This window comes from Terrapene carolina, unplaced genomic scaffold (genome assembly GCF_002925995.2).
Source record: "Terrapene carolina triunguis isolate 2854851 unplaced genomic scaffold, T_m_triunguis-2.0 Scaffold24, whole genome shotgun sequence".
Taxonomy (NCBI): Eukaryota; Metazoa; Chordata; order Testudines; family Emydidae; genus Terrapene; species Terrapene triunguis.
The window spans coordinates 2,072,170-2,087,026 of record NW_020664375.1 but is presented as its reverse complement, the minus strand read 5'-3'; the positions used below and the strand labels follow the sequence as shown (position 1 = coordinate 2,087,026).

At 46.5% G+C, this 14,857-nt stretch overlaps 1 protein-coding gene across 4 annotated transcripts in view; it reads right to left on the bottom strand.

Moving 5' to 3' along the window:
• Positions 1-12,203, bottom strand: part of LOC112116989 (DEAD-box helicase 3 X-linked) — a 36,695-nt gene extending 24,492 nt beyond the window's left edge. For 2 of the 4 annotated variants that reach the window (XM_024214785.1, XM_024214786.1), the window contains exons 1-4: positions 12,046-12,203; positions 9,627-9,681; positions 7,669-7,719; positions 1,934-2,068 (exon numbers count right to left, since the gene is read on the bottom strand). In XM_024214785.1, coding sequence (XP_024070553.1) covers positions 1,934-2,068; positions 7,669-7,719; positions 9,627-9,681; positions 12,046-12,090 — 286 coding nt within the window. In that variant the 5' untranslated portion in view covers positions 12,091-12,203. The remainder of the gene's footprint in view (positions 1-1,933; positions 2,069-7,668; positions 7,720-9,626; positions 9,682-12,045) is intronic. The other 2 variants (XM_024214787.1, XM_024214788.1) reach the window with 1 other exon arrangement.
• Positions 12,204-14,857: the final 2,654 nt, after the last annotated feature.

The following is a 14,857-nucleotide window of genomic DNA, read 5'->3' as shown; positions in this document are numbered from 1 at the left end:
CCCTACAAGAAAAGCAGGCAAAACTCCCTAGCTCCCACCCAAAAGTGAAGGGGTCACTACATATGTGTAAAATTATCTCTTTGCATCCAGAAGTTTTGAAATTGATTATCCTGCTCTTGAAGGCTCATTCAAAAAAGATCCTACAGGTTGCATAATATAGACCAGGGGTCCCAAACACACAGCCCGCAGGGCTCTTGTGTGTGGCCCACTAAGCTCCCCCCGCCCCTCCTGCTGCTCCCACCCCATCCCCCCTCTGCCTACCCATGGGATTGCCTCCTGATGCTGCAAGCGCCCAAAGCAGCCGGCAGCATGCCCCTTTGGGCCGGGGGGAGGAGGCAGAGGGCTCTGGCATTGCCTCCTTCCAGGCACTGCCCCCCACAGCTCCCATTGGCCAGAAACAGGGAACCGCAGCCAATGGGAGCTACCTAGAAGAGTGGCTTGCCGCACAAGCAGGGAAGCCTGAGCACCTCCCCCCTCGGGCTGCAGGGACACCTGGAACAGAGCAGCATGGAGCCGGGGCCAAGGCAGGCAGGGAGCCTGCCCTGGCCCCAGTGAGCTCCGCTGCCACCCCGGAGCCGCTCTAAGTAAGCGGCACCAAGCTGGAGCTCACACCCTGAACCCCTCCTGCACCCTCAACTCCCTGCCCTGAGCCCCCCCGCCACATCCCACACCTCAACTCCCTGCCCTGAGCCTCCTGCCACATCCTGCACCCCAACTCCCTGCCCTGAGGCCCCTGCCACATCCCACACCCCTCCTGCACCGTTTCTGCACCCCCTGGGGGTAGCGTTGGGGTGGGGACTTCAGGGAAGGGATTGGAATGGGGCAGGGGCGGGGCCTAATTGGAAGGGGTGGAGTGGGAGCAGGGCCAGAGGCAGCGGGGGGGGAGGGGTTTCAGTGATGCAGCCTTCGGGCCAATGCACTAGTCCTCATGTGGCCCTCGGGGTCATCTGAGTTTGAGACCCCGATATAGACTGACCCTATCTTTCTTTCTTACCTGTTTTGAGATGGGAAATGAAATACTAAGCCAAACAACTCTTCCTGTAACCACACCAGGAGGGTTAAAAGTGAGGTAGATGTATGGCGTCATTAAGGACAAAGTTGAAGTTTTGTGATAGTTATATGCAATTTAGAGCCACTAAAGCACTTACTGACACTTGAATTAGTTTTGATTTGGGAATAGTTTTAGGACCATATTTGTATTGTGGCCAGCCAATCTGCAGTCTAACATCTCAAAAATGTAGATCAATGAACATGAAAATCCTTTATTAGCAAGGCAGCTTAATGAATAGAGGAGTGCCTGTTTTAAGGCATCCCTTACACACAAGCAACACTGAAAAAGTGGTAGAGTACTCGGTCATTTTGTGGGTGCTTTCCAGGGGCAAAGTTCAGAATCTGATGTTTTGATTACTCAACTTGAGCTAGAAGACTCGTTTGTAGTTATGGCACTGGACTGGGAACCACGAAATCAGTTTTATTCCTTGTTTAAGTACAGACTTCCTGCATGACCTTGGGGAAGTCACTTTGGCAGCATTACTCTAGTTTTAGACTGTAAACTGCAGCAGACTCCCACCTTTTGTATTCTCCATTTAGTGTAAACTCTTCAAAGCAGACCTTCTATCCATGTATAATATAGCAGCAACAAACATAATGGCACCCCACTCTCAGTTAAGGCCTGTAAGCCCCATTTCTTGTATCGTGGTAGGTGAAGACAGGCAGCTCAGAACTAAACCAGTACCATATGCACTAAGTCCAACTTCATAAGCCACTAGCATTCATGTGAGATCTCAGTTTCACATGCTACAAATTTAAACCAAACCGAAACTTTTGGGAGGAAAACTATTCTATAGTTGTTACAGTAGTTATCTTGTCTCCACACCAAATTGCAGGAGTGCTGTTGGCTGAAAGGTGACAGTTTAACAATCCCCTCGCCCACCTCTGTCATCATGTCCAGATCCTCCTCTAGATCCAAACCCATTGCGATCACGATCATAGCCATTCATCCGGCTGTCTCGGTCATAGCCATTCATATAGCCATTACCTCCGCGACCAGAGTCCCAGTTGGGGGAATCTTTGGCAGAGAATAAAAAGTGAAACAATTAAAGGAAAATGTCACTCATGCCAGTGAGCAGTTTGCAAGCTCCATAGCACCAATCCAGAGGTGATGTAACCTTTACTGCCAGAATGCAAAAAGCTGCAGCAATAGAGAATCCTTCCAAAGGCAGGGGATCCTTTTAGGTCCCTATCCCTAATTGGGGCTACAGACCACTTTATTGGGAAGGATGCACAGCAAGAACAGTTTCTCTAATTTACTAAACATTGTTCAAACTGTTAACTCTTATGGAGAAGAGATTCCAAACTCAGCCAAAACCAAATCTGAGTTTGTTGAAAAGGCTCCTTTGAAAGCTAGTTTAGTTAGATAGGTCAGATGTTAGTGAACTGGAGCAAACATCAAGAGTATGCTGTGCACTATGGTTATTGCCATACTAGAAGTTGATGGAGCCTGCTGGAAGAACTCCAGGTAGTTGAGAATAGCTCTGAAAAAAATAGTAATTGAGGGAGATTAAAGATTCTCCCCTCCAACCTTTTATCTGCTCCTTAGTTAACAGGTGAGACTAAACCAAGCCATCAGGCTTCCTTTAAGAGTCAGGAAAGCCAGATTTTAGTAGTTTTTTTTCCCCACTTGAAGACAATTACACAGGATGAACTCCTAAGAATTTTGGACTATAGTGTAGTATACGGTGTCACATAAGCAAAGCAGTATTGGAAGACAGGTCATAGTAAGAACTGGTTTTAAGAAAGGGGAATAGATGGTTAGCAATGAATCAATGACTGGGTCCAGAGAGTTAACTGCTGCATTTCTGGAGAGATCTCAATTGCTATGTTAAGATTTCACTGGTACAGAAAGTAACAGATCCCAGAAGGTGAAGATTTTGATATTCTTATTTCATATCGGAAATGACCCAGCAAGACATGGGCATAGTGAATTAGTTTCAGCAAGGTTTAGACCTAGTGTCACCACACAAAGCTGTGCCAGTTTTAAAAGTCAGTCCAGCTTTCAGTTAACATAGCATAGCTTTGTTTCAACCAGGCCTTAGTAAAGAGACATGCAGCCACATCTATACCAAGGCAGTCAACATCATAGTAGCTAGAAAAAGTAGTATTTAGAGCGAGTCTTCAGTCTGAGTGAATTGTAATCTTAAATTTGTGAAGGCAAGCAGAACAGATTACAAGCTTAAGGAATGAACTGTGCCGTTAACTAGCAACAACTAGGAGACAGTATTTTAAACTGTGAACTACACTAGTGATGGAAAAACATGGCAAGCAACATACAGGATTTTACCAAGTGTCATTTATACCCATGCAAGTGTCCAAGTTAGACTGCACACACTTTCTTCTGCATGAGCAAGTGCAACTCAAATAAGCCAGTGGAAGTCAATTTTAACTTTGAGTCTCATTATGCATGATGGCTTTCATCCGTTTCCAAATACAGAGAATTCTCAAACCATGGTGCAAACAGAACTGCAATGTTTGTTAGAAATAAAGGTCTGATGCGAGTTGACTTATCCTGCAAGAGTTTGTTGAGACCTTGGCTTTATAATCATTTACTGGTAATCTTTGCCAAAATCATTTTACTAGGCTTTCACTGTAAATGGAATGGCAACCTTTCATCCCCTACATTACTAGTACTAGACCACTTTGCCTCAGTAGACAAGTTCTAGAGAAAGCCATGCTAAATGTTGTAATAGGGTATAATGGACAAAGGCTTGGGGGGGGGAATAAATAAAAATAAAAACCAACCAACCTGGTTTTTAAACCTACTCTTCATCCGTGGTGATTAAATGCAGAATGCTACTGGCTTAGTTGATTTGGCTAAGAGCACAACTACCCTAAGGAGAAGTCTACAAGGGTGCAATTTCTTACCAGTGTAGCCCTACGGGACTACTGAAAAGCAAGATTTCATCCATACTCGTGTCTTTCTACTTCTTTAGAGTTGGTATTAAAAGGTTACTATCAACTACAGCCCATGAACAATGGCCAGCTGTGTTTTGGAAGCTTGGATACCAGATACGTGTACATTCTTAATATAAGCTCACTATAACAGATTCTACAGACCTAAGATATTTGACTACTGTGTTACATAAAAACATTTTAAGCCAAGCAGCAGCTAGTATACATATCTCCAGAACAGCTGAAATCCAGTCAGGAAGGATGATTGCCAATTTAAAATGAAAATGGAAAAAAAACCACACGCAAAAAATCAAACATCACTTGTTAGTTCATTAAGTCACTGCTGTATAGCCAGTTTCAACTCATGCTATAGAATAGCATAGTTATTCATCAGTGCGCTGATGATATGGACTTACAGCTTCTTGGTGGTGGCCCTGAATTGGAATAGTAGTTTTTCATGTAGCTACAGATATTTCCTGTCGTAAAGAGAGCCATGAAAACTCCAGGTATATAGCAGAGTCAAAACCAAAAGGCTTAAAGAAAGCTCAAGACACAGAATGTATTCTATACTTTCTCCAATCAGACATAGTTCCATCAACCTGATTATCAAAGAGGCATTACAGAGAAGCTAAAATTACAGAGATGAAACTTAAGTGCCTGGTATGGCTACAAAAGAATTGGAGGGGAAAAAAAAAAAAAAAAAAAGGCAGATTTCCATAGAGGACAGAAAATTCCACAAGTTAAAGGCTTTTGTTTTCTCCCATGCATGTCATATAGAAAGTGGTTGGCACATTCATGAGTCAGCTGAACAGTACAGCATCTCATTTCATCCAGTAATATTGAACAATGTTTTAGCCAGTTAGTGAAATATAAACCCTATTAAAGGATGATTTCTACCATTGCTCTTTAAGAAGTATTACCTTGGGCCAGCAAGCATTTGAATCACTTCCACTTCAGAATTACTTGAACACTCCACCTACTCTACCATTCAAGGAATTGGTAAACCAAAGGATTCTACTGCAAGTGAAGCAAGATGGTCTCCATAGGCAATTCAGAAGAGCATTTTAAGGATATACCCACATTAGAAATAAGGCGGAAGCAGAGAAGCAGCTCTCTTCTACCCAACAACGTGGCCTTGGATCCACTGCACCAGGCTTCTCCCATCAGTAACTGCAGCCTGAAGAGTCTCCCTCCAAAGAAATATGGCATAGAAGCTACATTTTTTTTTTTATAAATCTTGGAGGCAGACTAGAGCATTTCCTGCCATCTGTAGTAAGCTGAAGCAGTGGCATCCCCATAATCTCAGGGCTATGCCATGGGTAAGTTTGGAAAGTTGTGGGCTAAAGGAAAAAACCATCCATAAACAATGCCAATGGGATTTAGAATGAGTTACCATGCATTGAAGGGGGAAGTATCAGCAGCACTTTGGCTCCACCTTCCTGTAGTTGAGCAGTCAGTGAGGTTTGGGACTTCACTCTACTAGGTCTGGCCCATCCTATCACTTATGAATCCATTGATTTAATCATGAATTAACAATTTTCTTTCCCAGACCACTGTTAAGCCGCAAAGGCTTTATACATTCCAGCATATTCAACTGAAACAGGCTGACTTTGTGCTGCTTTAGGCAATACCTACCTAAGGAAAAAAGGTGTATTTTAATGTTACGGTAAGGCTAGTTATAGTATGGAGGGGTATGCTTCAACAGCCACAAACCTGGAGATAAGCAAGTGCTCTGCTCAACAGTTTTAACCTTGAATTTTTAGAAGTGCTTGCAAGCAGAATAAGTTTGTTTATGGTTTTTGCTAAGTGGCTCCAGGAGTACTAGGCTGAAAAGGTCAAATTTCCATTTCAGTATCTCCAAAAATCAATTGGTGCCATTATCCCAGGAATAGTGTTTTAGACTAGATCTAATGTTGAGAAGTGAATTGATACTGGCATCTCCATTAGATTTCACTAGGTTATCAAAAGCTGAGTTGCTAAGTTAAGTAGATTGCTAGATAGTTACATTAATTCTATTTTTAAGATGCTTTATATGTGTTTTAACTAGTCAAGATTGGACAGTAAAAATTTTAAGGCATACTCTTTAATTTTAAGAGTAACAGAATACACAGTAGTTTCTTGGATTACAGTGGTGGTTTTGCTAAATTTAGCAAAATACTTGATTCAAGCTTGTCAGTCTTCTTTCCACTAGCAAGTTGCATGAAGTAATGTGACACAGCTGACTGACACTTTTCAGTAATACCCATTGCCATGTACTGTAGTTTTAGCTGCCCAATTCTAACTATTGGGCTGTCATTTCTGACAAGGGATTGTGCCATTTTTGCTCCACCTACTCAGTGCATATCATGACCACGCACTACTGCAGTAGTGTGCAAATACCACTCATTGAGCTGTCTGAAGGACTTACCTCTTTCAGACTCACTAAGGGCTGGTCCACACTACACGCCCAATTCGGCAGGTAGAGATCGATCTTCTGGGATCGATTTATCGCGTCTCATCTGGAAGCGATAGATCGATCCCAGAAGCGCTCCCCCATCGACTGCGGAACTCCTGCTCGCCGAGAGGAGGAAGCGCTGTCGACGGGGGAGCCTGCCTGCGCCGCGTGGACCCGCAGTAAGTAAATTTAGTTCGATCTAGGAAACGTCGACTTCAGCTACGCTATTCTCGTAGCTGAAGTTGCGTTTCCTAGATCGATCCCCCGCCCTAGTGTGGACCTGCCCTAAGAAGGAAAAGAATAGAATTAAGGATTCCCCTCCTATGTATTACATTGACAGGGATGTAATTTCTACCCTCCCAAAACTGTGAACTGTCCATAGATCAGGTAAAGATCAGACAGCTCCATTTTATCTGATGTAAGTCTCAATTTATTCTATAGTAAGCAGCCCCCTCATAAGCCATATATAAACCACAGTTTCTCATATATTCCATGTTTCCCAATGGCAGCAGGAAACAAGTTTGCAGTTTTGGGCCATAGGAAAAAGGACACGGGTACTGTTGATACTGCACTGCTGCTATTGCCCATGGATTATTCTTTTTATAAAAAAGACATTACACAGAATCTTAACTGAAGTGTACCAGAATCATTTTTACTACTCAATGCCAGCCAGCAACAGTATGAATTTTATCAATCTCCGGCGTAGGAATTGAGACGTGCCTCCTATCCCCAGGAAAATGGATCCAGACTGTATACTTCCTCAGAAGTGACAGCAGGAGTGAAGTTAAACCAATTTTTGGAGATATCACACTGCACTCAAGAGATTTCCTAACACTAGCACCAATGAGTGATTAGAATGGATATGGCTGACCCCAGATCATTACAGCAAAACAATCATTTATTTGTAAAATTAAGAGTCCATCTTGCTTCAACACTGTCATTTGATTATGACCTATGCAACTTGGAAGCTGATGTAGTCTCAGGCTTGGTAGACATCCTGCACAATATAATCAAGTGACAGTTCAACTACAGCCAAGGTCAAATTTAGTGTTTAAGTTAGTGATACAGCCAATGAAAGCAGAAGACTTATGACTATGTAACGAACAACCTAGCCAAAAAAAGTCATTGACACTATGAAGATTAGTGTAAAATGTCAAAAATCTGAAATGCGTATCTTACTATTGAGATGAGAATTCAAGCATGATTGGTACTTGCAGTTGCCCTTTGCTGTATATTGGCATTAAGGAATGCCAACACATTAACAAAACAAACAAAAACACACATACCCTGTTTTGAAGGTTCTCTATTCCGTAAATGAGGAGGAATGTATCGACCTTCTAAAAAGAAGAACAGACACTAGTTAGTTTTGTTAAAGAACCACATACAAATATATAGTAGCAACATCTGTTAAAGTGTCTTCTCCACCAAAAGTGTCTATTCTGAGAAAGATCTGGTTCAACTACCTGCCTCTTAGGGGACTCTTCATGCAAATACACCATCCCAAGTAAGGCCCATAGAACCTGCCTCAATTCTAGAGGCTTCAAAAGCCGCCCAAGACAGCGCAGTTATGACGTAGGCATTTGTGCTGTACATTGTTTCACAAGAATGTATTTGCCATCCCCTTCTATTCAACACAAATTTAAGAGTGCTGTTTGGCCTCAGTCATCTATGTGCTTTATGGCTTCATAGCAGAGAATTGGCTGGTTCTCCAGTTTTCCTTGGTCAGTGGAATTTGGCAGCATTTTGGCTAGCTAGATTTGATCCAACCCTCTGACTTTCAACTTCTGAGACCAAGGGTAGAGCTCAGTTTTAGCATGTTGACACTTCAGGAAGCATTGACCTTACACAATACCATTTTAGAGGACTTTCCCTAGTAAGTCCATTGAAATGCTTCTTGCTGAGCCTCCCCAATAGTGACCTTTCAGAAAGGACATCTTGTTGCATCTCTCTAGAGCAGGGGTAGGCAACCTATGGCACTGTGCCAAAGGCAGCATGGGAGCTTATTTTCAGTGGCGCTCACACTGCCTGGGTCTTGGCCACTGGTCCGGGCGGCTCTGCATTTTAATTTATTTAAATGAAGCTTATAAATAACATTTTTAAAAGGTTATTTACTTTACATACAACAATAGTTTAGTTATATATTATAGACTTATAGGAAGACCTTCTAAAAACATTAAAATGCATTACTGGCAGGCGAAACCTTACATTAGAGTGAATAAATGAAGATTCGGCACAGCACTCCTGAAAGGTTGCCGAGCCCTGCTCTAGAGAATATGGCTTATTTGGTGGGCTTGAGTATAGTATAGTAAGACGTTCTACTTACCACCCAGGGATGTTCTCTCTATATAGCACTCCTAGTTTTAAGGAGCAAAGAAATGGATGCCAGATAGCTTAGGCACTGGCTATAACACTACTTGAGCAACATCAGTCACATACAGATGCTGTCAGGAGATGTTGAGCTCTCTAAATATCTAAAGACAATCCACCATCCCCTTTCAGAGCACTACTAGAAGCAAAATGATCACTCCTTTGCTCCAAATTTTAGTACCTCAGCAGAAGAGAACACTAAGATACCCTTGCTTTAAGTGTAATTCTTATATAAGAATCAAATGTGAAATTCATACAATCAAAAGGAAGATTCCCCTACTGACACCACCCATATCAGGGCCTCAGTCCTGTGCTGCAGTAAAGAGCCTCCCAGAAATGCTATTAATTCCATATGCCAGAAGATGCAATTCAGGTCTTCAAAGCAACACTCCATTAACTGACTTAGAGTGGAAGTAGATTGGCATCCCAGAACCACTATGAAAAGATGCCTATGCAAGACAAGAAACGGCCCCAATAGGCAACTAAATTTGAGTTGAAGGGCCCCCCCCCATGCAGCTTAGCTTCTAACTAAACACCTGCTTCAAAGACATACCTGGTGGGGAAAACCAGAACTAGTCTCAAACTTGGAGACCAGCTTCTATCAAGTTAAATCCTGAAGGATCTGAATAGGTTTTGCCTTTAAACAGGGAAGGAGTATTAACCTATACTACTCATTGATCCAATACATCCCCCCCCCCCCAAAAAAAAAAACAACCCCCCCCTTTAGTTTCCCCCCCTTACATTAAGTCATTTTTAAATAAAGGCCCAGAAATGGGTTGCGTTTTTCAAAGCTGTACAGAACAAGCAGCAGCTATTTTTCTAACTATAGAACTGGGTATAGCCAAAAGAGAACATGTACATCAAGACATATACTTACTTGCTGTGCTTCCACCACTCTGAGAGTCTGAGGAATTCAGGTCTAGACCAGCAAACTATCAATAAATAAATAAAATAAATATAGTATTCCTGTAGTTTATATTAACACATAGTAATCTAATTCTTAATGACATGATATGAATTGATGGCAAATGAAACTTGGGTTGGTTTGGAGCACCGGAGAGGTTCATAAGAACAAGCAAGCTTCTAGCGTACAGGAAGAGCAATTGTAGTAAAAAAAGTGTTAAAACTGACACCATGATCTTTGGTGCTATTCTACTTTCATAGCCCAGTGACAATTCAATTTTCGAATGCTTTTATGCCCACAAATGAATGTGCACCACATTCAATGGCTGCTTGATAACCAGAACCTAGCTCTCAGTACTTGCAATTCAACAATTAAGATAATCAAATCAAGAACTCCAGTAATTTCCCTCTTATGCTACTGAATTTTTTTTAGGACCATAGGAACACTTTCTATAAAGCATCCTTGCAGCATTTTTCTAATGAATATAGAAAGGCTCCCAATACACACTTAAAAAAGAAAAAGAAAAAAAAACCCGCCATGGTTGTTCCAGAACAAGAGTTTTCAGACACAATAAATAAAGTTTGGTTTTTGTGTAATCATACAAGATGGCTGTCTTCCTTTTACTAAAAAAAGAAGTATGGGGGTAGGAAGGCACTGCTTTAGTAACACTTCCAAAGTGACTACATGGCATTCAATCTAGGCCTTAAGCACTAGGAAGGAGTTGTTTTAGATTTTTAGTTTAGGAGGCTGTGATTTGCCAGTAGTTGGCACAACTCCAGATTCAACCTGGAGTGAGGTTAGGTAGCCTACTAGTTGCACAAACTACCATTTATAAAAAAAAAATTCCAGTGAATTATAGGACTACGATTTTCTTGGAAAAGGCTGAAGTACCTCACAAAAATGTCTACAAGTGGTCTCTGAAACTATGGTCGTGTAAGAGGAGGGTTCTTGGCAGCATGCCATTTCCACTTAGCTTTTTTTATGTAAGAGGAAGAAACTTTCAATGTGAACACTGTTCTTGATGTCAACACTAACTTTTATGGGGGGGGTGGGCCTTCCATTTAGCTAACAGATGTTCAACTCCCACTTAAAAATAAAATTTGCTATTTTTTGCAATCCTACGCAAACAAAGGACACAGCATATGCGCTGTTAGTTTCAGAGGCATGGTGTTTAGACTTGCTTGTCATAACAAGGGTGTCAGTAGGCAGCAAGTGTCATTCCAATTCTGGGGAGTGGATCGGGGGAGAAGGTAACCAAGCGCAGATTTCTCTCCGATTCGAAGTTTCAATTGTATCCTTAACACAGCCTGCCATTTTAGGCTAATAATTATTGACGGGGGGGGAGGGGAGTCGCTGCAGCCGCTGTCCTGACATTTCCTCTCGAAGTAGGTCAGACAGCCGGTCCCTGCTCCGAGGAAACACGTGACCGGTCGCCGGATTAGCGGAGCGGCTGCTCCCTGCAGTATCTGAAATCCCAGCCTGCAGCGCCTGCTGCACCGCCGCACTGAGATGGCTGCCGCAGTGGTAAAAGCCGGGGAGAGGGGAGCGGGTTCCCCGTCACAGCGCCGCCCAGCGAGGGCCAGACTCGGGGTAACGGGCGAGCGCGCGGCTTGCCTCGGCTCCCCGGGCTACTTGTGCCGCTTCCTCCCCGCGCTCAGGCACGTGGCTAGAGTCCCCACCCCGCGGCACGGATACGGGAGACCCGCGGGCCCGTTGCGACACCGGGCTTCCCCCCTATCCCCTCGTTAGATGCGGCCACCAGAGGCTCCGCCCGCGGGGGGGGGACGGAAGGGAGAAGGCAGCGCGAAGCCGGGTCCGCCCGCGACACTCGCCGGCAGCGTGTGAGTTACGTTCTGGCCCAGCTGCGTCACTGGGGCCCAGGCAGGCAGGAGCGGGCGCGAGAACAAAGGAGCCTCTCCCCCCCCCCCCCCCCCCGCGCGCCCATCCCGGAGCGCGCGAGACAAAGGCCCGGCCCAGCCCGCCGCCTGCCTCCGTCACACGCACAATGGCCGCCATTGTCTCTCCCCCCTCCCCAGCCGTTCCTCGCAGCCGCCGCCAGGGGTCCCGGGCTTCACACAAAAGCCGGGCTTGGGGCCTGCTCGCCAGGCCGCAGCGACACGCGCAGCCCGGTGGCCAGAAGACATCCGTCCATCCCTCGCCCCGGCCCCGTCATGGACACCAACGTGGCGATTAGTCGCCCCACGACGGAAACTGCGCAATAATTAAATGCGCAAGAAGCGGCGGGCGGGGGGGGTAAACAAGAAAAAAAAATTCGCGACGCCATCATCGAGAATTGATGCCGAGTTCGCAGGTCTCAGGCCAATCGTGACTCGATGCTGCTCCCTCCCCCGCCGCCATCGTCGATTATCGCCCGGCCCCGCCGGTCCCTCACCTGCTGGTCTAGACTGAGGGCATTTTCCACCGCCACATGACTCATAACGAGAGATCGTCTCGGGAGGTCGCGCTCCGCGTCTAGAGAATCGGATTCGCCGGGTTTCGAACTCGCCGCTGCTACCGCTTGTTCGCCTCGAATCGTTTCGCTTCTCTAACTGAAACCCCCCCAGCTCGGCCCGGCCCTTATATACCCCCGCCCCCTCCCTGCCAGCGCGCTGACTTCAGCACGCAAACTACGCCCCCTCCCGGCTCGATCCCTTCCCCCACCCGGGCAGCAAGGATCTCGCGAGAGAACCGGCAACTGTGTATTAAGGGAGGGGAGGAATCCAGGACTATCGCGAGATCTCCGCAGGCTCGTCCCCTCGGTTTTCGACGGATGAGGCTCCAGAAACGTCGCGCGAGATCTCCTACCATGGGCTTCTATGACCCCAAGCGGAGCCGCTCGGCTTTCCTGGAGGATACCGCGAGATCTCCTCCGGATTCTAGGAGAAAAAGCTCCCGAAGTCTCGCGAGATATTTTTGCACTCCCCCTCCCCTCGACTCAGAGCTCGCGAGAACGCTCAGTCAGCCTTTCTCTCGCGCGGGTACGGAACGTTCTCTCCAAAAAGAGCCGGAATCTAGGTCACGTGGGCGGCCCTGCGCGGGCCCGCCGCCATGTTATGAGCTTTGCCGGCGGTGCTGCGCAGAGTCTAATGGAGGCGCGGCCCGGCCCGGCCTGGCCCAGGCTCGAGCGCTGCGAGCAGCGGTGGGTGCGGGAGAGAAACTGCTCATATAACCGGGGCGCGGCGTGACCTGTCCGGCCCGAGTGTGACCTAGCTCGGCAGCCCGGGCAACGGGGGGGGGAATGACCCCTCCCCGCGGGCTGGTGCCCCGTGGCAGTTCCCCGCACGGTGCAGGCCGGCCTGTCCCTCCCGCCCCCAGGGTCGCTGTTTCTTCCCGTTCCGGAAGATCCAGCCTGGCCCCCCATCACCTGAGCTCGGTCATGGGGCTGGTGGGATCCGGGCAACTGCCTCTGCTCCGGCTTTGGCTGCGGCACCCTGCCTCGTTGCCTCTGCCGCCATCGTCTGCCCAGCACCTGGCACTGAGCCTGGCAGCCCTTGTTGCCTCCATCTCCCCCTTTAGCGTCCCACAGCGGCTGCACCTCCAGGCGCCCCTACCCCAGCCAGCCTGTGCCAGCAGGTACCAAGATTAATGGTCTACACTGAAATGCACCAGCTTGATTTTTGAGACACGCACTCTACCCATCAGATCTATTTTGCAGTGATGTCAGCTGCGAATCTTGGTTTGGCAGTGATGGCATCCTTGTCTCACCACTGCTTCTGCCATAAGGGGGGAAGGGATAGCTCAGTGGGTTGAGCATTAGCCTGCCCAAACCCAGAGTTGTGAGTTCAATCCTTGAAGGGGCTATTTAGGGAACGGGGTAAAAATCTGCCTGGGGATTGGTCCTGCTTTGAGCAGTGGTTTAGACTAGATGATCTCTTGAGGGTCCTTCCAACCCTGATATTCTATGATAAGCACTGTTCTCACAGTTCTTATCAAAATCCATAAAGCCACCACCTTATTCTCAGGACTCAGCTGTGTTGTAATGTCTGCAACACACTGTTGGCTAGGCAGGCAGGCAACTAGCTCTTATTTATTATGCAAGAGCATGATTGTGTGCAGAAAGTGCAGTAACAGTAAACAAACTTATGTTTCATCCACCTGCTGTATCATTACAAACCTTGGATCTGGTCCTGTAGATATTCGTAATGTCAGTCACTTGAGTAGTCTCATCAAGGTCAGTTAGACTACTCACTTGTAGGTCAGAGCCCTCAGTTATAAGTTATCTGGGCCAGGAATTGCACTTTTACTACATATTTATATAGGACTTAACACAACTGGGCACTGATCATGGCCTGTAGGGCCCAGATCCACAAAAGGACTTAGGCACTTAAGTCCAAAAGTTCGACACTACCAAGCTCCTCAAAAGCTGCTCAGCTGCTGCGTAACATCCCGTGGCCCCTAGCTTTTTGCCATAAAGAAGAGGTCCTCATACTAGGTGGCACAGAATGGGGGGGGGGGGGAGAAATTGCACACATTCAGAGCTAGGTGGCTGGAGAGCAATGGCTGCTGGCCAGGCACCCAGCTCTGAAGGTAGCACCTCCACTAGCAGCAGCAGAGAAATAAGGGTGGGATGGGATTGCCATCCTTCTGCACTGCTGCTGGCAGTGGTGGCGGCACCTTCAGAGCTAGACACCTGACCAGCAGCCACCACTCCCTGCTCTGCCTTTAGAGCTGGGTGGCCAGAGAGCGGCAACTGCTGGCTGGGTGCCTGGGGGGAGGGCATAATCTACTGCAGACACAAAGAAGTGGAGGTGGGTGATCAAATAAGTTTGAGAACCACTGTGTTGATGTCCCCATGGCAGCTATGTTTCTGCTGCTGGGCATGTGTGCAACACCTATCTCACACTTAAGCCCCAGCAAGCACCTCAAGCCAGGTGAAGATAGGTATTACCCTTCCTATCTTGCCTGCAGGACCTGATCTGGTAGGTAAGCTCTGAGCACATGTGCTGGATCATTAGACCATATAAGACTCCAGAGGAGTTGGTGCCTCCCTTGTAACCTTTTGTCTAGTTAGTGCTTATAGCTCTCACCTGATAGCTCTCAACCTCAGAGACCTGGGTTCAAAGCCCCTCTCTGTCTGATGGACAAAAGGGATTTGAGCAGGGGTCTCTGACCTCTTGAGAAGTGTCATAACAGCTTCAACAGGTGAGACTGAAAAAGACACACACGCCCATCAGAATATCTCATAGCCCTATGGTTAGGACAGT